At 42.9% G+C, this 24,545-nt stretch overlaps 1 protein-coding gene across 1 annotated transcript in view; it reads right to left on the minus strand.

The window, feature by feature from the left end:
- Positions 1-14,356, minus strand: part of LOC121858497 (calcium-binding and coiled-coil domain-containing protein 2-like) — a 44,115-nt gene extending 29,759 nt beyond the window's left edge. The window contains exon 1 of the mRNA XM_042354931.1: positions 14,318-14,356. Within this exon, the coding sequence (XP_042210865.1) occupies positions 14,318-14,356 (39 nt within the window). The remainder of the gene's footprint in view (positions 1-14,317) is intronic.
- Positions 14,357-24,545: the final 10,189 nt, after the last annotated feature.

Consider the following 24,545-nt stretch of genomic DNA (forward strand, 5'->3'; position numbering starts at 1 on the left):
GGTGTAAATTTTAGAAGACGAATAATAATAATTACATACACGAGATAAAAGAAAATTATATAGAAAAAGCAAAATATATATTTTCACCACACACACACACACACACACACACACACACACACTAAAATCATCGTAAAAATAAAGGAGGAATAAAGAATAAAATCATTACCATTAACTATAGATTTTACACCATACACTACAGCATGAAGTAAAAAAATAAACAAAAACAAAAACAATCAGGTAAACAAGTAAACAAACAAACAAAACAAATAAAGATAATAAAGTCAATTACCCAAGACCGAAGCAAACAAACAGCTCTTGCACCTCACCCTTGACGCGTCACTTACGGTCATGCACTACTTGTGACGGATGGTGTTCAATGTTATTACACACACACACACACACACACACACACACACACACTAAATATACAACAGTGTGACGCTAAACAAGGATACACATGAAATTACAGTTCACAACAGGCTAGGAAGATTTATGTAACCCAACAGCCTGCAGGACTACTGTAGTGATGCATTGAGAGAGAGAGAGAGAGAGAGAGAGAGAGAGAGAGACAAAGGGTGAGAGAAAGAGATATTTACAGTAAGAAAAATGCTACAGTGAGAGGCAGAAGAGAGATGCTACAGTGAGAGGCAGAAAGTGAGAGAGGAGATAGAGTGAATGAGAGAGAAAAGAGACACCGAGACAGAATGTGAGAAAGATGCTTACAGTGAGAGAGAATGCGAGAAAGATGCTTACAGTGAGAGAGAGAATGCGAGAAAGATGCTTACAGTGAGAGATAGAATGCGAGAAAGATGCTTACAGTGAAAGATAGAATGCGAGAAAGATGCTTACAGTGAAAGATAGAATGCGAGAAAGATGCTTACAGTGAGAGAGAGAATGCGAGAAAGATGCTTACAGTGAGAGATAGAATGCGAGAAAGATGCTTACAGTGAGAGATAGAATGCGAGAAAGATGCTTACAGTGAGAGATAGAATGTGAGAAAGATGCTTACAGTGAGAGATAGAATGAAAGATGCTTACAGTGAGACAAAGTGAGGCAAGAGTAGAAGTGAGGCTGTATTAAAATAAAATAACAAACCTCATATGACCAAACACACCACACGCTAAAGAAACGGGCAATCTTGTAAGGGAAAGTCAAATGTCAGGGCAATTAAAAAAAATATCAGGGCACTAAATATATGTTAGGTCAATTAAAAAAAAACATCAGGGCAATTAAAAAATGGTCAGGGCAATTAAAAAAATGTAAGAGCAATAACAAAAATCTTAGGGCAAGTAAATTAGGTCCCAGCATACGACCCCCCCCCCCCTCCTCCAGCTTACCCTCAAAAGCTTCTGATGTATTGACCACGTGAGGATAATATAGCCTTTGTGTTTATTGCGGCAACATTATGGGAATTAGTTCATATATAATGATGTTTACTCTTAAGATGTTGCTGCAACCATAATACAACCAAAGTGTATATAACCTTAGTTTTGGTTGGGTTCGGAAGGGTTAGGGTTAGGTTAGGTAACGAAGGGTTGGGTTAGGTTATGTTAGGTTGAGAAGGGTTGGGTTAGGTTAGGTTACGATTAACTACCACACTAACTTATGTTTCTTTACACACTGGTCTGAAAACTCGTAAAAATATATAAAAACTAACGCTATTTCGTAACTATCCTTATTGTGTGTGTGTGTGTGTGTCGCCCCACTCGACCAAGGATCATACAATTCAGTAACACTTTAACCACTGCCCCTGGCGGGTTGTGTGATCGTCGTGGGTAATTCCTGGACATGTGGTCACTGGTCACTTCACCGCGTTAACTGGGGGCGTGGCCATCGTGTTGCTCCTTAAATAAACAATACTCGTGTGGCCAGCCATAGCGTGTACGACCACCTGCCAACATTATTATTTATATACAATTAAATATTTTCTTTCCATACTGATGATACACAGAGAGAGAGAGAGAGAGAGAGAGAGGAGAGAGAGGAGAGAAATAATAACCAAGCCCCCCCCCCACACACACAACCCACACACACACACGTAAACAAACACATACTTACACACAGAAGCAGTAAAGATATTTAATAAACCCAAATAAGGAAAGTGTGCAAGCGAAAATGTACCCACGTGTACTCCAGCTGCTGTACAAACAGGCCCCGAAGAGCGTTCAAACCCGTGACCTTAGATTATATAACGAGGCACTAACGGTACACTTTATGGTGACGGGGGAGAGGAGTGTTTGAGGGGAGGAGGGGAGGGGAGGGGAGGAGGAGGAGGGGAGGAGGAGGGAGGGGGAGGAGTGAGGGAGAGGGAGGAGAGGAGAGAGTGGAGAGGGGAGGAGAGGGAGATGTAGGTAAAATGAGGAAGAGGGTAAAGTAGGGGGTACTTAACAAGAACCACCTGAAGTCATATCCCCCTCTCTCACTCCTCCCTGGTCCCTCCCTTATCACATCTCTGCCATTCTCCTGGCCTGTCACTCCTTTTCATTTCTACTTTGACTCTCCCTTGACTTCCAGCAGGTCAGTCAGCCGTGACTTGCTATATATATATATATATTTTGTCACAACTACTCCTACTTGCTGTGTCACGACCCACTAGTACTTCCTGCCACCCCCCATTCCCCACCTTCTGCATTCCAATACTATTCCCTATATTTTACCCACACTCCAATTCCCCATTCTCCCTCCTTATTCTCCACTCACTCACTCCCTCATTCCCCACCCATCTCACTCTTCCCCACCCACTTAACCCCCAACCCCTCACTAATCATCTCACCCACCCACCTACCTACTCCTACTCCTACTCCACCCTTACCCTACCCCTCCCTCCGTCAACTTAAGCCGGGAGTGTGGACGAATGATAAGAATAAAATGGCCCGTAATATATGTGGTGTGGGCGGGCAAAAGTTCCCTCTCACAAACTCCTCCTCCTCCTCCTCCTCCTCCTCACCACTTCCCCACCCACTCACCATCACCACTCCACCCTACCCACTCATCCCCCCCAACTATGTCAAAAACAGCCAGCCCCCTGATTCCTTCCCTGACTCCAATACTTACCTGAGCCTTACAATCGATTCACCTTTTACCATTATCTATATACCTGTACTATCTATCTATCTATATCTGTCTCTCTATCTATCTATCTATCTATCTATCTATCTATCTATCTATCTAGCTAGCTATCTAGTCCACTTACCATTGTCATGTTTGACCGCCCTTGAGAAATTCAATAATTATCTTGGTGTTTTTTTTCCTTCGTTGGCGTGAATGAGTTTCAGTTCTCTGGTTTCAAGGATCCAGAAGGGTTTTAATTCCTCTGCTTTAAAAAGTTTGGTTGGTTAATTTATATACTGTGTGTGTGTGTGTGTGTGTGTGTGTGTGTGTGTGTGTCTGTGTGTGTGTGTGTGTGTGTGTGTGTGTGTGTGGAATGAAATCGTCTTGACACGTGTAACTCATCGGCTCACTGACACCATTACACTAAGTGGCGTGAAATTCCGTTAACAGCACAAGGAGGAATTAATTGTACACTCTAATAAAACACACACACACACACACACACACAGCTTTTTTTTTTAACCATTCTCCTTCTCCTTCTACACCACCTCTTTCTCCTCCTCCTATTCCTTCATGTCCTCTTCCTGAATAAAAAAATAAGGAAAAATAGAACAGAAAAAAAATTAAAATATTGACAGGAATAAATACAACTAAATAAAATGGTAAATAGAATTAAAATGAAGTAGAATTAAGGGACAGAGAATAATTGCGATAATGAGGAGATAAAATAAATGTAAAACAAATAAATATGTCACCCCCCCACCAAAAAAAAAGTTAAGAATTATTAAAAAAAAAATTACAAGAAAAAATAATTAATAGATTTAAAAAAAGAACGAGAAACTAAATAGAAATATCAATATCCAATAAAATAAGTCAATAAAAACGAAATAAAAAAAATAAGAAATCTAAACACAAACATGACGCACCTAATCCGTCTTTTTTTCCCTTCAAACGGATACACACACACAGTCAGGAAAAAAAAACACCGAAATTTACATATGGTTTAAAAGAGTAAAAAACGACTGGGGAAAAAATGCAATAAAAATAAAACTCAGTAGACAAGTTGTCGAAATCTCAGTGTGGTCGTTGCTGGGGCGACTTTTTTTTGGGGGGGGGGTGGGGGGGGAGGGGTTTAAACAATAGATTGATAAGTATGAACGTTTCCTCGCCTGGGATAACCTCTGACCTCAATAATGACCTTTACCATCTTTGACATATGCTAACTAAATATATAACCGTGTACTAACGAGCCTATAGTTAGCCAGACCAGCTGTGTAATTTGGGTGAAGATGGCAATCAATTTGTGTACGTTAGCATTCGATAAAACAACAATCAAACAAACACAGAAAATCAGACACAAACACACAAATATACACAGACAACAACAATCAACAGACACACAAACAAACAAACAAACAGACACAAACAAACAGACACAATCATAAAGACAGACAACAACAATCAACAGAAAAACAGACAAACGTACAGACAAAAACAGACACACAGACAATACCTCATTAATAAAAACCTACCACTCTCCCAATACACACTACTTACACCTGTAGACTTGGTAAATATATACTTCATAGAAATACATACATATACCCTCGCGAAATATACATATCCCAGAAATATAATATACTCGTATACTAAGGAGGATATATACACTATACGTTAAAACACATACACACACACACTATATAAATTTTACGGTGTGTGTGTGTGTGTGTCCTTGGCCAAACTCTCTCTCTCTCTCTCTCTCTCTCTCTCTAATCATCTTATTACCTTGACTACCTCACCATGCCTCCAGCTAGCCCCAGCACCCAGGCGACACTGACACAATCATCAATCTTATGAAAAATTACCACGAACAGACCTTTTTTTTATTTCTATTCCCAGGTGATACTATTCTACCTACCTACCTACCTACCTGATACCTACTCTACCTAGCTACATACCTACTCTACTTGCCTATATACCTATCTACTCTACCTGCCTACTTTTACCTCACTAAATTCCTACCCCACCTATATACCTACTCTACCTACTCACAATACACACCTACCCAACTCTACCTACCTACCTACCTACCTACCTACCTACCTACCAACCCTCACCTAACACACACTATCCCAGTACTTAATATTTAAAAAAAAAATACAAAAAATAACTTACAATTAAAATATAACGAAAAAAAATTGAAACCACAAACACATCAAAAGTCTATAAAAAAGTGAAAACGTTAAAAAAAATAAATAAATAAAATAAAAGAATAAAACCAAAACACAGCATCAAAAAAAAAACCAAAAAATGCAAACAAAAAAAAAATCTAAAAAAGGTGAAGATAAAAAAAAGTGATACAAATTCAGCAATTATTTATAAGCGCCATGCAAGGTGATGACGTCCCAGGGTATTATTTAGTTTCATGAGATAAATGGATTCACCAGGAGAGCGACCCTTTAATGGAAGATCCGGGTCGTAAAAGAGGGTTCAGTCAAGTCACTATTGTTTATATTGTACAACTCTAGCTGTAAAGAAAAGGCCAAGTAAACTGATTCAATTTCACTTTCAACCGTGAGGTGTGGTGTGTGAGGTGTGGTGAGGTGGAGGTGAGGTGAGGTGAGGTGAGGTGTAGGGTAAGATTACGTTAGGTTACATAAGCTTAGATTAGGTAAGGTGAACTGAGGGGAGGTGAAATGAGGTGAGGTAAGGTAAGGTGAAGGTTCGAGGTGTTCGCATCAAACAATAACTCAGTCTAATTCGTAGTATTTTTCTAACATTGGACATTTCAGTGAGTACCCACCACCCACACAACACGGGCGCTCGTCTTCTGGATCTGTGTGTGAACTAAAGCGTTATCGTGAACACCCAGCGAGCTTCACCAAGATAAATATAATGTATTACTGAAGTGTCAAGACAAATAGTGTGCGACAAGTGGGAGCTATTGTGTGGAAACTGAAGTTATATTTTTAGAAGATCCATTTGCTGCTGCTCCTCCTCTTCACTGGCCAGAGACAAACATTACGGTGGAGTTTGGTGAAAAATGGTTGACGGAGAGCAGCGTTATGGTGCACAAACTGGAATTCATTTTTAACACAGGTCAGTTTGAACCACCCGAAGATTAGACACCCCAGCTTGTTTCACGTGATGGTTTAACACCCTAATGCTAATGTAACTTAACCCCTGCAGTTAGTGTTTAAATTAGCAGGTGTAATAAGCTGGGGTGCCTAATCTTCACGTGATTAGTGACCTATGACCTTAACAGGGAACCTCTACTCTCTTGGGCCAAGTGATCTGTGTTATAATCATCGATACATTGAAACCCATGTCGAGTTTGAACCAAAATGACCTTTGACCCAGAGACCGTAATAATGGCATGACCTTTTGACCCTAAATGCCGTTTACCTCATTTACAGTATTGTTTGTATCTTATCACAAACAGGGATATTTCACTGTTTAACGTCCGTTCATTCAGCCCTGATTATAGTGCGGCAGTGTCACATCTCCTACCCGAGCCCTTACACACTCCCAGTATGTGCGGTACTTTAATGTGGAGGCAACTGTACCTCTAGGAGCCAAGTACCACTACCAACAAGGTACCTCTAGCAGCCAGTACCACTCACTACCAACAAGGTACCTCTAAAATATCAGTCATCCCTGATTCGTCACCCCGGTCCAAAAGCCAAATGATAACAGACAGACAGACGGACGGACGGACGGCTGTATCTCCCCAAATATCCGGTCGAGGGCAAACAGGAATCCCATAGATCATCTCTCCGCCTGGTTGTGCCTGACTACACATCCTAACGTCATAACTCAAACATCATGAGAGGGGAAACATCATACACACATCACCCAACCACGTACCCCGTTTATACCGACCGGTATTACCGAACAACTCGTATTACCGACATACAACTCGTATTACCGACACACAACTCGTATTACCGACACACAACTCGTTTTACCGACACACAACTCGTTTTACCGACACACAACTCGTATTTACAGACAAAAATGTAAATGGGGTAAAACGGAGGAATTGTAAGTGTAGGAGAAGCCGGATGTGGGGCTCGGCGTACTCATACTAGGTAGGAGGAAGGGGAGGTAGGAGGGGGGGGGGAGGTCGGAGGAGGGTGGGGAGGTAGGAGGAAGGGGGAGGTCGGAGGGGGAAGGGGAGGTCGGAGGGAGGAAGGGAGGTCGGAGGGAAGGAGGGGAAGGTAGGAGGGGGTGAGTTTAGTGGGAAGGTGGAGTTATGAGGACGAGGTAGGAAGCGGGGGAGGGGGGGTGATAGGAAGTGGAGGGGGGCGAAGATAGGAAGTAGGGGCGGAGGTAAGAAGTGGGGGCAGGCGGAGGGTCGAAGGGGGGCGTAAAAATGGTGTTGGGGGTGAGAGGGTGAGGTATGGGGGGGTGGGTGGGCGGAGGAGAATGTTGGCGTAGGATCAATACCTGTACAACCTTGTTTGACCCTGATGGTTCCTCCCACGCCCCAGTGCCCGCCAGCCCTCCCTTCTCTCGACAGGCCACGCCCCTCCACCCACCACCCCTCTCTCCAAACCCAGAACCCATAATCACGGAGAAGAACTATGGGACAGGGAAAGGAAGGGAGAAGGGCGTGAGACAAGGACCTGTGGACCAGAGGAAAAGGCGTAGGAGAGGAGTGGAAGTGATTGAGGGGATGGGAAGTGGTGATTTAGTGCCTACAAGGTGCCACAAGCACCCCGTGACGTCCTCAGCCCTACAAGGTGCCACAAACACCCCGTGACGTCCTCAGCCCCACAAGGTGCCACAAGCACCCCGTGACGTCCTCAGCCCTACAAGGTGCCACAAACACCCCGTGACGTCCTCAGCCCCACAAGGTGCCACAAGCACCCCGTGACGTCCTCAGCCCTACAAGGTGCCACAAACACCCCGTGACATCCTCAGCCCCACAAGGTGCCACAAACACCCCGTGACGTCCTCAGCCCCACAAGGTGCCACAAACCTTCTATCTTATTATTATTGTTAGTTTTAAGTTTATATCAATATTATGGAATTTATAATAATCTTTATCATTATTTATTATCATTATTATTGTTATTATTACACAGAAAAGGCATACGTCGCTGTGGGTGTGGGTGTGTGTCTTTCTGTCTGCCAACATCTATGTCTACCTGTATCTATGTCTGTTTAAACCTATTTGTGTCTAAATTTAAGTGTCAGTATGTCTAAATCTATTTGTGTGTGTATCTATCTATCTGTCTACGTCTATTTGTACGCCTGTGTCTACATCTATGTCTGTCTGTCTGTCAATAATCTACCACTCAGTATTAAGTGATATACTGTCACAACAGTCGCCTTTATAAGAACATAAGAAAATAAGGAGTCTGCAATAGGCCGGTTGGCCTGTGCATGGCAGCTCCTGTCGAGTTACTGCCACTCTCTATCATCCATGAATATATCTAGCTTCCTTTTGAAACTTTCCAGCGTTCCAGCACTTACTACAATGTTGTTAAGCTTGTTCCACTCGTCCACCACCCTATTTGTGAACCAGTTCCTTCCTATCTCCCTGGTCATTTCTGTTTACCTGTCTATTAACTAACTAGATTGTCTGTTTTGTCTGTCTATTAAAGTGGCTGCCTTTATTTGTCTATTAACTTAGCTGTTTGTATCTGTCCATTAACTTGCCTGTCTGTGTCTGTCTGCCTATTAACATGGGTGTTTAGGTTTGTCGTATTTAAAATAATAATAATAATAATAATAATAATAATAATAATAATAATAATAATAATAATTAAGACAAGATAACACCTCAACACACCAACTCTCCAATACTTTATCACTAGCACAAGATAACGACTCGTGTCCCAGTTATTTTTACCCTTTCCATCTCTCAGCTTCCTTAATAGCCATCACCCACACTGTTTACATCACTACTCAGCGTGAAAATAAAAACCCAGTCACCAAATTCTCCTTCCCTCCATCCTGGTTTCATTCATAACCCCCAAGTGCGTGGGCGGAGCCTTACGGTGGTGACGTAGTACTGACGTCATCACGGGGGGGGCCATGACGTCACGAGTACGTCAGACATACTGCGTGGGTGAACTGACGGGAACATAATACTGCTAGATTACACTTATCTCCCCCTCAGTGTACATGTTACTCGTTTATTTCTGATCAGAGAGGCGGGTTTTTTAAGCCTTCGTCCATCAAGGATATATGAGACAGGAGTAAATAATATACACATGGCGGGTTACGGGGGCCATAGTAAGAGGGGACACTCCGGGGCGTCCAGCAGACATATTTGGTTAATACCGAATTGGCAACCTGTACAGCACTGTGGTGGAGGAGGAGGGGGGTGTGTCGTCCGGGTTGTTCTGGGAGCTTCTCAACCTCTCCTCCCCTCAGGCCAATGTTTACATAAGTAGATTAAACGTAATGAGTGTATTAGTGGGAGTAAGGTGATGCTTAACGGCGCCTTAACCTTTATTAATGAGGGGAGGTTAAGTGAGTCAGGTACAGATTACATAAGGTTCAGATTCGTTTAAGGAATAATCGGGGTTAACTAAGTCAGGTTCTGTGTGTTTAGGTTAAGTTAAGTTTGGTTAGGTTAAGTTAGGTTAGGTTAGAAATACTTGTGGTCGCCTCAAGTTAACCTAACACCTGCCTCTCCTGACCTGACTAGTATAGGTTTCTCAGCCGTGAGGGATTTTTTTCCCAGTTATCAAGTTCTCGACTCGACACAGTATTGCAGTGGTCGGCACAATTCTCGGGTCTGCATGCCTTTAACCCACACAGCTTTACCTACGCCCACACTCCTTTTTACCTACGCCCACACTCCTTTTTACCCACGCCCACACACCTTTAACCCACGCGCCCACGCTTTTTACCCACGCCCACGCGTCTATGAGCTCATCACCCTCCACTCAAAACAACACTCCTTGTAATCACCTACCAGGCACGCCCACACCCCTAACTACCGTGCCACGTTACCCTTCGATTGGTTTAACACACACGCCACCCACGCCCCCACCACATACATACACGCGCCACCCACCACACACACACGCCACCCACGCCCCCACCATACATACACGCGCCACCCACCACAACACACACGCCACCCACGCCCCCAACATACATACACGCGCCACCCACCACAACACACACGCCACCCACGCCCCAACACATACACACACGCCACCCACGCCCCACCACATACATACACGCGCCACCCACCACAACACACACGCCACCCACGCCCCAACACATACACACACACACGCCACCCACGCCCCCAACACATACATACACGCGCCACCCACCACAACACACACGCCACCCACGCCCCAAACACATACATACACGCCACCCACCACATACATACACGCGCGCCACCACCACACACACACACGCCACCCACGCCCCCAACACATACATACACGCGCCACCCACCACAACACACGCCACCCACGCCCCAACACATACATACAGCGCGCGCGCCACCACGCCCCCAACACATACATACACGCGCGCGCCACCCACCACCACCACAACACACACACGGTCACCACACGTCACTATCGGGAGGCATCAGAATATTTCACCATTTTTTCATTAACGTTCAGTTGTTTTCAATAATATGTAGAATTCCTTTCCCTATTATATACACCGCAATATGTGTGTGTGTGTGTGTGTGTGTGTGTGTGTGTGTGTACCGTATATATGCATAAAGGGGAAAATACAGTATGCATCATGTTTATGTATGTATGTATATCCCCATTCCTCCTCGCCCAGATTAACGAATTATAAAGACCGAATTTTTCAAAGACTAAATACCAAGACCGGGACTTCAAAAGACCTAATTTATTAAGACCCCAGACTTCAAAAAGACCGTATTTTCAAAGACCAAAACTTCATAAAAAAAAATGACTGAATTTCACAAGTGTGGGAGGGAGCCTTTAGCAAAAATATGTAATTAAGGCCTACTAAAATCCCCCCCCCCCACCACACATTCTCTACCCCACACAATCCCTCCCCCACCCCACTACCTCTCTCCCCCCCTTTACCTATGAAACACAGACAAACAAACAAACAAACACACAAACATACCGACAGTAATCACAGACCACCAACGACCTTACACACACAAAAAATGGCGGTATAATTGCACCGTGACTATCATATGTAACTAAGGCGCATTCTACCATAACTTGTAAACAAAAGAAGAAAAAAATATTAAATTCCTTCTTATCCCTAACCTAACCTAACCACTTACGCCTCATTCCTCCCCCACAATTACCTAACTCCCCAGGGCCACCTATTCCCTTCCATTCCCCTCCCTATCTCCCCTTCCTCCCCCCTTCCACGCATATTTTCTCCCCGTCTCCTCTCCCACGTAATTTTCCTTCACCTCCCTTCCCACACCCATCTTTCTCTCCCCTTCCTCCCCCTCCCACGGCTATCTCCCTCCCCCTCCCATGGCGATCTTCCCCCTCTTCCCCTCCTACACAGCGGAAGATGAGAGACAGGGAGGCGGAATAAATGACAAGGCGATATGAATAGCACGTAATGATTCAGAGGAAGAGGAAAAAGGTGAATACTTGATAACAGGGAGATGAAGAGACTTAAAACTGGTGTATATATGATGCATGTAACACCACCTACGATGAATACAAGGAATAAGAGATAGAAGAAAAATAATCGAGAAATAATGTCAAAATTGTGAAAAATACGAAAATGTGTAAAGAAGAAAATGTGAAAAATAGGAAAATACTACGAAAAATAAGAAATTGTGAAAAATAAGAGTGAAAAAATAAGAACTGAAAACAATAAGAAAATGTGAAGAAAATAGAAAAAAAAAAACAACGAAGATAAATTAGGTTAGAAAAAAAGTGGTTTTCATATAATTGACGGCACGTTATAGTGTAGTTAAGACTTCTATATACATAATCCGACACTACACTCGACAACCACCACTTCTCCCAACTGTAAAGTCACAGCTGGGGATCGAACTAGCGACACTTTGAACAGGAGATAAATACTGTATCCACTCCACCACCGCCGCTACACCCATGACCTCAACTAACGTACGAAACTTCGACCACTTGAGCGATAACTCCCGATACCGTAGCGTTCAGAACTACGAAAAAATAAATTGTAGGGAAATGAAAAAAATAAAAAAATAATAATTAAAAGGACAAATTAATAAAAAAACGCGGGAAATATTTCAAGACAAATTAGTAAAAGGTAAACAAAGACATCGAAGAACAAAAACTTTGAAAATACAGGACAAATATATGATAATTGACCAGGATAAAAACATTAAAGTAAAAACAAACAATATACAGAAAAAATGTGAAACAATGATACTTCAACATTGTTTTTAATATATATAAACAGATACAAAAATATATATACAACACCAACAACAACAATAATAATAATAATAATAATAATAATAATAATCCAACCTGTACAGTCAAGATAATTTATATAATTTACACCAACAATAAAACATTAAAGTTGAAGCAGAAGTTATAAAGGAATTTTATTATTTATGTCATTACTGTGCAGGGAAAATATATTACTGGTATTACATTACTATTACAGATAATATAAAGCTACCTTAGTATTAAAACTAGACGGATGCATGACCGTGTGTGTGTGTGTGTGTGTGTGATTTTGACTAGACAATCCTTCAAGACGTTTTGCCTCACCCTGTATGATCATGTCTACGAGAATGGCCAAAAATCATCTAATCCCCCCCCTTTCTCCTTCCTTCCTCCTCCCTTTCCTTTACCCCTCCCACTCATCCTTCTCTCCCCCTCCAAATTATTCTTCCAATCCATTTACCCTCTTCCTAGTTTCCTACCTGTCTTCATTCCCCTTCCTCCCGACCCCTCTTTTTTTCATTCCACTTCCTTCCTTCCTTCCTTATAACGTTCTCCTCTCTTCCTCCTTCCCTTCTCTACCTTCTTTTACTCTATTCTCCTGTCTACCTTCGCTGCCCTCCTATCCCATTCCCTCCCTCTCCCTCACTCCCTCCCTCTTCTCACTCCCCACTCCACCAATCTCTTCCTCCCCCTCGATCTGTTTAACCACGTTCACTGCCAGACAGGAAGAGGGACATTGGCCTGTGTGTTCAGCCCCTCAAACAACTCACGCTGATCCTACCACACAGCACATCCCTCCAGTGCTGTGAGTGGACGACACAGCACATCCCTCCAGTGCTGTGAGTGGACGACATAGCACACCCCTCCAGTGCTGAGTTAACGACACAGCACATCCCTCCAGTGCTGTGAGTAGACGACACAGCACATCCCTGTGAGGTAAGAACACACCATACCACACCAACGTTGCGAACTTACGAAACAGCAAGAGTTAAAAAAAAACATATTTCAAGTACAGATACAAACACCCCCAACACGACCCACCTTCCAAAATAGGTTGACATATCATTTCCGCTCTCCGCCAACACTGGTGAAGGTCAGGGCCATCAGAATCTTCCTCCCTTCCTGGGTATTGATTGCCCCTGACTAGTACTTATATAAATCCCTTGAATAAATATCAATAAAACCCCGCGCATATAAATCTCTTGAATACAAATAAATCCCACAAAATATTAATCCCCCCCTGAATAAATCTCCACAATAAAAACAGAATATAAACATCATCTCATTGATTACTACACACCCCCCACACCCCCCTACACCACCAAACAGCTATACACAGACCGACATCCTTCACACAAACTAATCCCCTACACAAAAACACACTACACTCCCCCACACACAAACACACTAACTCCCACAAACAAATACCCACTATACCCCCACACACAACTACACACGCCCACACCCCTTCACAAACGCACTACACTCCCACACAGCTATACACAGACTGACAACCTACTGCTACACATTCCCAACAGACACAGCACACTAACATCCTCACAGACACACTACACCTTCACAAACACATTAACCCCAACACAAACACACTACACTCCTCATACAAACACACTAAACAGTTATACACACAATGACACCCCACACACAAATACACCACACCCCTACACACACACACATCCCCTACACCCCCCACAAACACACTAACCCCCACAAACAAGCACATTACACCCTCACAAAGACACTAACCACAAACAAACAAACACACTTCACCCCCACAAACACCACCCACCACCTACCCTGTACAGATTACCAGGAGGCTGGGTAGAGAGCCAAGCCTGGCCAGTTGGACCATTAGGGAATTAAACACTTACCAAGTAGCCCCTCATGCTGACCTCGCGAGCAACCTCCATACTGGGACCTTTAGTACCTCACCTGGGACCTCTAGCACCACACCTGGGACCTTTAGTACCTCACCTGGGACCTCTAGCACCACACCTGGGACCTTTAGTACCTCACCTGGGACATCTAACACCACAACTGGGACATCTAACACCACACCTGGGACATCTAACACCACACCTGGAACATCTAACACCACACCTGGGACCTTTAACACCACACCTGGGACCTCTAACACCACAACTGGGACATCTAACACCACACCTGGGACATCTAACACCACACCTGGGACATCTAACACCACACCTGGGACATCTAACACCACACCTGGGACATCTAACACCACATCTGGGACCTAACGCTAACTTAATCTAAACAAACTTAACCTAACCCCCACAGTGGTTTAATCAGGTGGAATAAGCTGGTGTGTGTAATATTCATGTGATCCATATATTCTCAATTCACTCATCGTTAAGGAGCTAAGTTCTCTCTCTGACATGGGCGCTCATGTCAAACAAATCTATCATTCTTCTCAACTGTTTTCAAATCAGTGGATGACGGACACGATTATGATGTGGTTTACCTCGACTTTAGCAAAACCTTCGACAGGGTCTTCCACAAAAAACTAATACATAAAGTGGTGGCTCATGGAATTGGAGGAGAGGTTCTAAACTACTAGATTACGGCATGGTTACAGGACAGGAAACAAGAGTCAGTATTAATGGCACCAAATCCGATTGGAGTACCCCAAGGCTCAGTACTTGGGCCATTACTATTTATCATATACATACACGACATAGATATAGGTGTAAGCAGCAACATAAGTAAATTTGTTGACACTAAAATAAGGCGTGTAATCAAATCTGACGAGGACTCTGCAAAATTACAGAATATAATTTTTTTTTTCGCAAGGTCTGAAAAATGGCAGATGAAATTTAGTGTGAACAAATGTAAAGTACTGGCCTTGGATATGTAAACGGAGAAACCAGATATCAGATGAATAACGTTAAAGAGAAATCCGACCGAGAAATATTTATGGGTAATAATAAGCAGGATTCTTAAACCAAGACAACAATGTGTATTTGCTCGAAACAAGGCTAACAAAGTACTCGGGTTCATACAAAGGAGTTTTAGTTACAAGACTAGCGAGGTTATCCTAAAACTATATCTTGCGCTTGTTAGACATCACTTGGATTACTCAGTTCAGTTCTGGTCACCGTACTACAGAATGAATATAGAATCCCTAGAAAGCATACAGAGGAGAATGACTGGACTAATTCCGGGAATTAGGAACCTTGAATACAGAGACAGATTAAAGCATCTTAATTTGCACTCCCTCGAGAGACAGAGTGAGGGGCGATATGATCTAGGTGTAAAAATGGAAGTCAGGTCTAAACAACGGTGATAAAAACAAAAGGTACTCAAACTATCCAACCAGGAGCAAACTCGAAGCAATGGTTTTAAATTAGACAAATTTCGATTTAGGCGCGAGATAGGTAAACACTGGTTTGGAAATAAGAGTAGTGGATGAGTGGAACAAGTTACCAAACATCATCATGAACTCGAACACGCTGGATAGCTTCAAATATAGGTTGGACGGATATACGAGTGATAGAGGTTGGGTGAAAACGGAACTGCCCATTATGGGTCAATAGGCCCGCTACACTTCCCTCCATTTCTATGTTCCTCTGGTGCCATATATAACCACTGATTTGTATTCCTTCGTCTAAAAACTGGATACATAGATTATTGACCTTCACAGTTACAATATAGTCTATTTACAAAAACACGTGAAATATAAACAAAAATGGGGTATCGTGTGACCTGACCTGATTTCACCGACGCGGTGGTCATTAAACCGCTGAGGCACGGTGGGAAAATGGTCAAAAATCTTGATTGGGTTATCAATAATTTGACCTGACCTACAAAAAAATTAGTTCCCCCAAGGTAGGTCATTAAACAGCTGAACTGACCTGACCCATAAAAAAATCACTAATGGGTCACCACACAGCTGAAATATAACAAAAAATTAACAATAACAATAATACAATAATCTCAACTAAAACAACATAAAGTAGGACATCTTTATGCTATGGTGTGTGTGTGTGTGTGTGTGTGTGTGTGTGTGTGTTTATAAAGTCTGTAGCCGCTCGATAACTTTTGAGAGGCTAAGCGGGACGAGGGAGTTTGGTACACAGTTTTACGTCAAGTGATCATCAAGACTAAAAGGTCGAAGAACAAGGATAAGACCAAGGTAAGGTAAGGTTAGGTCAGGTTCCAGATCGATAAGGATTAAGGAGTCCCATTAAAAACGTCCTCTTTGTACACAATCCTCAGAATAATAATAATAATAATAATAATAATAATAATAATAATAATAATAATAATAATAATAATAATAATACTCTCTCTCTCTTCCGGGATGGTGATGGTTGAATCAGCTGGGGTGGGGTGGGGGGGGTGGGGTGGGGGGCGGGGCACAGCCTTCTTCCTGAGACAACAACATTTGCATCAGTACATGGCCGCTGCCCTCCCGCCGCCCACACACTCATTCTCTCCCTCCTAGGACATATGCCAGTACCCCCTCACCCACGCCCACCCTTCTCCTACGAGGACACATACCAGTCCCCCCCCCTCACTTCCACGCCCATCTTCCTCCCCATCCTCTCACTCTAAGGACATATACCAATCCTGCTCTCCCACGCCTGCCTGCCTACCTTCCTCCCCCTCTCACTCACTCTCACAGGACGTGTACCAGTTGCCCTCTCACATGGGTTAACATTCACACGCTTATCTGTCTCACACTCCCTTCCTTCGTCGCCTCCCTCTCACATTTTAGGACACCCAAGCCTCCTCTCCCACTCCCTACCTTCACATACAGGACACTCACTCCCTCCCATCCCCCTCCCATTTCTAGGATAATCTTGTTAGTCCCTCCCACAGTGCCTTCAACTCCTCCTCCCCTCATTTCTTACTCCACCACACCTCCCCTTAGACTTGCTCCACCCGCCACCCTCCCTAAGACTTGCTCTACGCCACCCTCCCCTTAGACTTGCTCCACCACACCACCCTCCTCACTTGCTCCACCACACCACATCCCCCTCAGCTTTCACATTCCCCACCACCAATCACCCCAACCACATTCTACCTCCCTCCCCCCCCTCTGCCCACCACCAGCCTTATCCATCAACACCTTTGAGTAGTCTCTCCTTCAATTTTATCTACCGTCTTCCTCAATCTTGTCTTCCCCACCAATCCAACCCCCTCCCCACCCACTACTTTAAGTACCCTCCCCCACCTGCGTAGATACCCTTTCACCAACATCAAATCTCAATCCACACATTTAAATCTCCCCATACGTGTATATTAGTGTCTCTCTCTCTCAACCATCTTTACCCTGTTCTCTCCACAGCCCCCCTCCTCCTCCTCCTCCTCCTCATCATTACTCCCCCCTCTTCCTCCCCTCTATTTCACTTCCCCACACATTGCCTCTACCTCTCTCTATCCCCACACCTTTTCTCCCCCATCACCCCCTACCTCTTCCTCCCCCATCATTCCCCACCTCTTCCTCCCCCATCACCCCCTCACAACACCCTCTCAACTTTTCGTCTCCACCAGCCCCATCTCCCCCCCCCCCCTCAAGAGACGTGTGGGAGGGTGGGTGGACGTAGTTGAACGGGGATACCCCGCCGTTGCGCAAAAGGGCCCCGGGAAAAGCCAGAATGAACATGTAAAGTGAGGAGAACTCGAAACGATCTAGTCTTCCTTACACCTGTCTAATACGACCCTTCTTCCCTTGTTTTGATCCGTTCCTTCCATTGTTCAGGTACACTGCTGTGGTCCGTTCCTTCCATTGTTCAGGTACACTGCTGTAGTCCGTTCCTTCCATTGTTCAGGTACACTGCTGTAGTCCGTTCCTTCCATTGTTCAGGTACACTGCTGTAGTCCGTTCCTTCCATTGTTCAGGTACACTGCTGTAGTCCGTTCCTTCCGCTGTTCAGGTACACTGCTGTGGTCCGTTCGCTTCCATTGTTCAGGTACACTGCTGTGGTCAGATTTCCTTCCCGTGTTCAGGTACACTGCTGTGGTCCGTTCCTTCCATAGTTCAGGTACACCAACAGCGGTCCCGTTCCTTCCATTGTTCAGGTACACTGCTGTGGTCCGTTCCTTCCATTGTTCAGGTACACTGCTGTGGTCCGTTCCTTCCATTGTTCAGGTACACTGCTGTGGTCCGTTCCTTCCATTGTTCAGGTACACTGCTGTGGTCCGTTCCATCCATTGTTCAGGTACACTGCTGTGGTCCGTTCCATCCATTGTTTTGGTCCGATTCACCCATGTTTCCTCTCCCATTGTGATCTATTCCACCCCCACTCTCGACAAATCCCGTGAACCCTCTACTACAATTCTTTAGCGTAATGTCACTAGTAGGCAACACTGGCACTCATGTATAAAAGACCACAGACTCAGGAGGTAACAGTTTAAAAAAAAATAGTGTTGTGAAGTATAGTCCAAGGAGATCAATCAATACACCACCCACCCACAACCATAATACCAGGGTGGGCTAACCAAGGGTATACTGTAGACCATTACTCAATGGCTGGAAGTTGTGCGCACGTGTTTAACCTTGAAGGCTTCTGGTCACAAAATGAATGTAGGTCTCCCAGCCTGTGATTGGATCTCTGGTAGTCGCCGAGGGATACCGGTGTGCTTATGTCCACTTGATTTATATGCTAGGACAGAGTATAACACAAGGTGGAGGTGGTTTTTGCTGCTGATAAAATCTTTAAGGGATCATATCTTTGGTTAATAAACGTGAAAATTACTGATTATCGAACTTGATCTACATATTGATGATGTGAAGCTCCATGCTAATTTTTATTTTGATCTGCGGAAAATTACTCGAGTTATCGCATGGACAACACACATTTTGGACGGACGGAAGTGATGAACCTATATGCTATCTTGAATCCTATATTATAACGGAGGATGAAGATTAAAGTGGAAAAATATAAGATAAATGCCTTGTATATACAGTATATATATTTTGCCCTCTCCCCCCCCCCCCCTTTTTTTTACACTCAAAGAAATTCTACCCACAAAGGTCACAATTCCCAGAAATATGCCCGTCACTATTTTTTTCCCCCTTTCATCGTCCAATATAAAGGCTATTCTTGTCTCTTTATCTTTAACGTAGCCTTAGTGAGTCAGTATAATACCTCCTCCACTTGAGGGAAAATGAATATAAGTAGCACAGAAAATCCAGCCAAAGGGACGGATTTCACAGATTTATGCGATCATTTTTCTCTGAAACTGTCGATTTACCTTCACTGAATTCGGACTTCCGAGACACAACAACAACAGCTAAAGATATACCAATGAAATTGGATTACCGACATAAAACAAAAAAAGACCGATTTCTTCTCAATTATCTCCTAGTTAACGGGAGAAAAATCACGTACGACTCTTTTGATAATCGTAGCAATCAAATGCAAGTTCCTCTGAAGTCCTTCCTAAACGACTCTGGGACAGTGTTACCAGACCGACACCTACTTTTTTTATTTTTTTTTTACGGGCATTAGCCCACCCGGGCACAGATCATTTTATAATGACCCGCATCAAGGCCTGGAGGGCGAAAAAAAAAATTATATATATATATATATATATATATATATATATATATATATATATATATATATATATATATATATATATATATATATATATATATATATATATATATATATATTAATAATAAAGAACCATAAATAAATATAAAAATTAGAAAAATCAAGAGAGAAACAATATATGTATGTTGTGTTGTCGAAGTAAGAGAAGCAATTGAGACCATGCAATTGTGTGTAAATGAGGCAGAAAGTCAGATCAGCAACCAGGAACTTGGGTCTACCATTAGACAACACATTATACTTCCAATATCTTCCCTGGCGGTAGTACCTCCCTGTTTGATAGCTGCCTATACTACCTACGTGTCTGACCATCATGCCATTAGTGTCTACCTGGGTTGTTTAGCTCAACGCTTGTGGCTATAACTGGATTAACTTATCACCAGACTTAATATTTCCCGCATGACACAAGTCAAGGAGTCACTGTAAATATATTCTGGTCTAACTGGGTTACAGCGTTAGGTGGCGTTCCTCAAGGGAGTCAGTCACATTGTGCAAGTCTATTCTTCTTTACCACCAGGTTTATTTCTTTACCAAGCTTCTATTACGACATGTGTAAAGACTTTCGTGCTGCTCTAAAAACGATAGCCGACCGAACTTTCAAACAGACAGATCAGTGGAATTCATTTCTACAGCTACCCCCTCCTCCTTCAGTGAGGGCATAAATAACAACCATTAACAGGGTGATCCAGGTGAGGTGTTTGGTCAGGTGTGTCCCTCCACTCGGCACACAAACATTAAGCTGATCGTACATGGCCCTGGTTCTTCTCCACATAAGAGAAAGGTAACAGTGTGTGGCGTCCCTACAAGGTGAAACACAGCTAAGCGAATGAAAGTGTTGAGAGAGGGACAAGGAAACTGGTCCGCCAGCTGAAGAACCGAGAGTTATGAAGACCGGTTGAGAAAGCTGAAGATTCTATCAAACGGTATGACGCTCATGCAAGTGTGGGTATGACGAAACTTATACCACGAACAAGTATACCCAGTACTGAGAACAAATACCAGCGACACCAGAGGTCAGGGCAATACCAGGGGTCACACACACACACAAGGCAAATGAATGAGTTCCTACCATGTTCGAGATAAAAGACAACACCGTATAAATCATCAACACGTGCAATGGTCAGGTCTCCAAATTCACACGACCTCTGACAGATGACCGGGCAAGCACTGGGCAAACCAAGATGACAAGGAATAACAACACAACAAGCTCTGAAGATGGACTATAGCTCTCTAATCCTCTCAGAACAAAGAGTTGTGCCAAGTAATGAGTGATCTGGACATACAAGGACTGAAACCTTCACTTCAGAATGAGAAAAAATATAATGCAATTGAATTCTTTTACCTGGGAGTCAGGGATTTTCCCCGTACTCAGGTGAGCTTGTTCTACCCCCTCCCCCCTACCTGTCTGCGTCTTTCCATTTTCTCTCTCTCTCTCTCTCTCTGATACACTCAATAAATCTCAAAAACAGTCAGTAGTAAGCCACTCAGTACTCACACACTCATAACTGACTGGCAAACACATTCTACAATATTAAGAAACATAGTACCGAGCATCTTCAGCCAATCAGAACGACTGTATATGTCGAAAAGCATTCAGAATGATAGATTGTGACCCAAGACCAACAATAAACAGAAGAATAAAAAAAACTTAACGAAACAGAGAATAACGATATTAAAAAGAACCACCAAACACCACAACGGCTTAACGAAACAAAAACAATAAAACGGGTAAATAAGAAAAACTTAAAAACAAAAAAAATTAAGAAAATAAACTTAAGATAATCAGGAAGAGTGAAGATAAAAATAAATGATAAACATACGAGAGAAAGAAGAAGATAAAACAAGACAATTTCAGAATGAGATGAGATAAGAGACGATAATGGAGTAAATAACAGGAAAATGTAAAAAAAAAAAGGAATCTCGACTGATAAGATAAATGATAAAAATGGAATAACAAGAACACAATAAAAGCAACGACAAACAAATACTAAAAAGCACAAAAAAGAATCTTAACTAAAAAACGAATAAAAAACAAAAGAAAAAATAAATTAACTTTAACGAATGAGACACAGAAACATCAATAAAAAGCAGACACAAGGAAATGGGATAAAACAAAAAAGAAAGAGAATGAAGGAAGAGTAAACAGAGAAACGATAACAAATGATAAAAAACAAAAGAACAAACAAAATAAACAAAGAAAAACAAGGACAACAAAACAAAGCCACTGAGATAAACAATAAAATCAAGAGAAAATAAAAACACCTTAAACACTATATTAAATACGTAAATAAACAAGAAGAGAATCAAATAAGTAAAACAGACAGAGAGAAGAGCGATGAATAGGGGAAACAGAAGAAACATGCAGTAACACACACACGCAAAACAACAATAAACTCGAATTGCATAGAACATAAGAATAACGGCAATAAAGAGTGACCCAGAAGAATGTGTAAGAGAATGACTGTGTGAGGGAGAGAATGACTGTGTGTGAGGGAGAGAATGACTGTGTGTGAGGGAGAGAATGACTGTGTGTGAGGGAGAGAATGACTGTGTGTGAGGGAGAGAATGACTGTGTGTGAGGGAGAGAATGACTGTGAAAGAGAATGTGAGAGGGAATGATTGGGAGAAAGAATGACTGAGGAAGAATGGCAGCGAGAATGACTGTGTGAACTGACCAGATCAAGTGACTGGCAAGGCCGTAGGTGATGATGAGACGGCAGAACAGTTTACAAATCCTGTCTCTTTTGGCGTGTGTGTGAGAGAGAGAGAGAGAGAGAGAGGGGGGGGAGGGGAGGGAGGGGGAGGGTAGAATAAGGGACTCAAGGAAGGAAGGGTTGCTCTTATTTTCTCTCCCAAAAGGATTACCATCATTTTTGTTTGGGGAAGGGAGGGTGGGGAGAGAGAGAGAGGGAGAGAGAGTGGGAGAGAGAGAGGGGAGAGAAAGGAGAGAGAAAGGGAGAGGAGGAGGAGAGGGTAAATGCTATTATTCTTCCATTACAGCCACCCCCAAAAAAAAAAGTCACCTATCAATACTCTTTCTGCTACTTTTTTTCCCCAATGAAGAGGGAAAAAGGTATTATCTCTACCCTATCCCCAAAAAATCTCTTCCACCCCTCTTTCTCCTCCGCTTCCTGTCCCATTTTAGAAGAGAGAGAGAGAGAGAGAGAGAGAGAGAGAGAGATAACAACACTGGCGAAAATAGTTAAGATGATACTCTGCCCATAAAAAGCCCCATTTATTCACACACACACACACACACACACACACACACACACACACACACACACACGAGAGGTAATTGAACTGAACAAACAATGAACTGAAGAACACCCTTATAACCGAGACATAACCAGGTAGGAGAGGAAAGTGTTGAACAGAATAAAAAGTCAAGCTAGTTAACTCTTACCTGACCAGCCTACCTGAACCTGTTAATTAGAGAAAAACAACAAAGAACATCTCCCTCACTCGACCAGCCTACCTCAACCTGTTAGAGAGAACAACAAAGAACATCTCCATTACCTGACCAGCCTACCTCAACCTGTTAGAGAGAACAACAAAGAACATCTCCCTCACTCGACCAGCCTACCTCAACCTGTTACAGAGAACAACAACAAAGAACATCTCCCTCAGCCTACCTGAACTTGGTAGAGAAAAGAACTACAAAGAACAAAACTCCCTTACCTGTCCAGTATATACCTGAACCTGTTATTGGAGAGCAGAAGAACAAATAACACGTATCTCACCTAATCATCTTATCTAGACCTGTTATCAAAAGACAAAAAGAAAACTAAAAAACCCGACAAAAATAACAAAAGCAAGAGTAGGAGAAAGGTAAATGATAGAGACTGAACAAAGACAGAATAACAATGAAAAATAGATAAAACAAAGATAAAAAAGTGACAAATAAAAAACATGAAAAATGAAAATTAAGAAAAAATACATGAAAAAAAAAATTCTAAAAAAAAACTAAAACTGGTGGAATAAAAAACCCCAGACGAACATCATGACAAAAAGAACATAAAACAGAACAAGAAAAGTTCTCTCTTACCTCCTCCATTCCCTGAAGAACACCACAACGGGAGCGGTTCTTGTAAACACAGAGAAGAACACGAGCTAAGGGCTACGACATACTGAAGTCCATTACGCCAGGTCACACACGGCGAGAGCGAGAGAGAGAGAGAGAGAGAGAGAGAGAGAGAGAGACCACTACTCCCGGGACACACACAAGGTGACCTCCTAATTAGGTTTACACACACCGGATCACACCATCCCCCTCCCTCCAAAAAAAAACAGGCAGGCAGGTGAGAGAGACAACCTGTCATTAAGAACACCTCGGTCAAGAAACACCTGATGGCTGTCCTTCTGTTAATGCTGTACATTATTATTACACCAGCCACAGTTTCCAGCTACTGAGAGAGAGAGAGAGAGAGAGAGAGAGAGAGAGAGAGAGACAGAGAGAGAGAGACAGAGACAGAGAGACAGACAGACAGAGAGACAGACAGACAGACAGACAGAC

Source organism: Homarus americanus, unplaced genomic scaffold (assembly GCF_018991925.1).
Source record: "Homarus americanus isolate GMGI-L3 unplaced genomic scaffold, GMGI_Hamer_2.0 scaffold3766, whole genome shotgun sequence".
NCBI lineage: Eukaryota > Metazoa > Arthropoda > Malacostraca > Decapoda > Nephropidae > Homarus > Homarus americanus.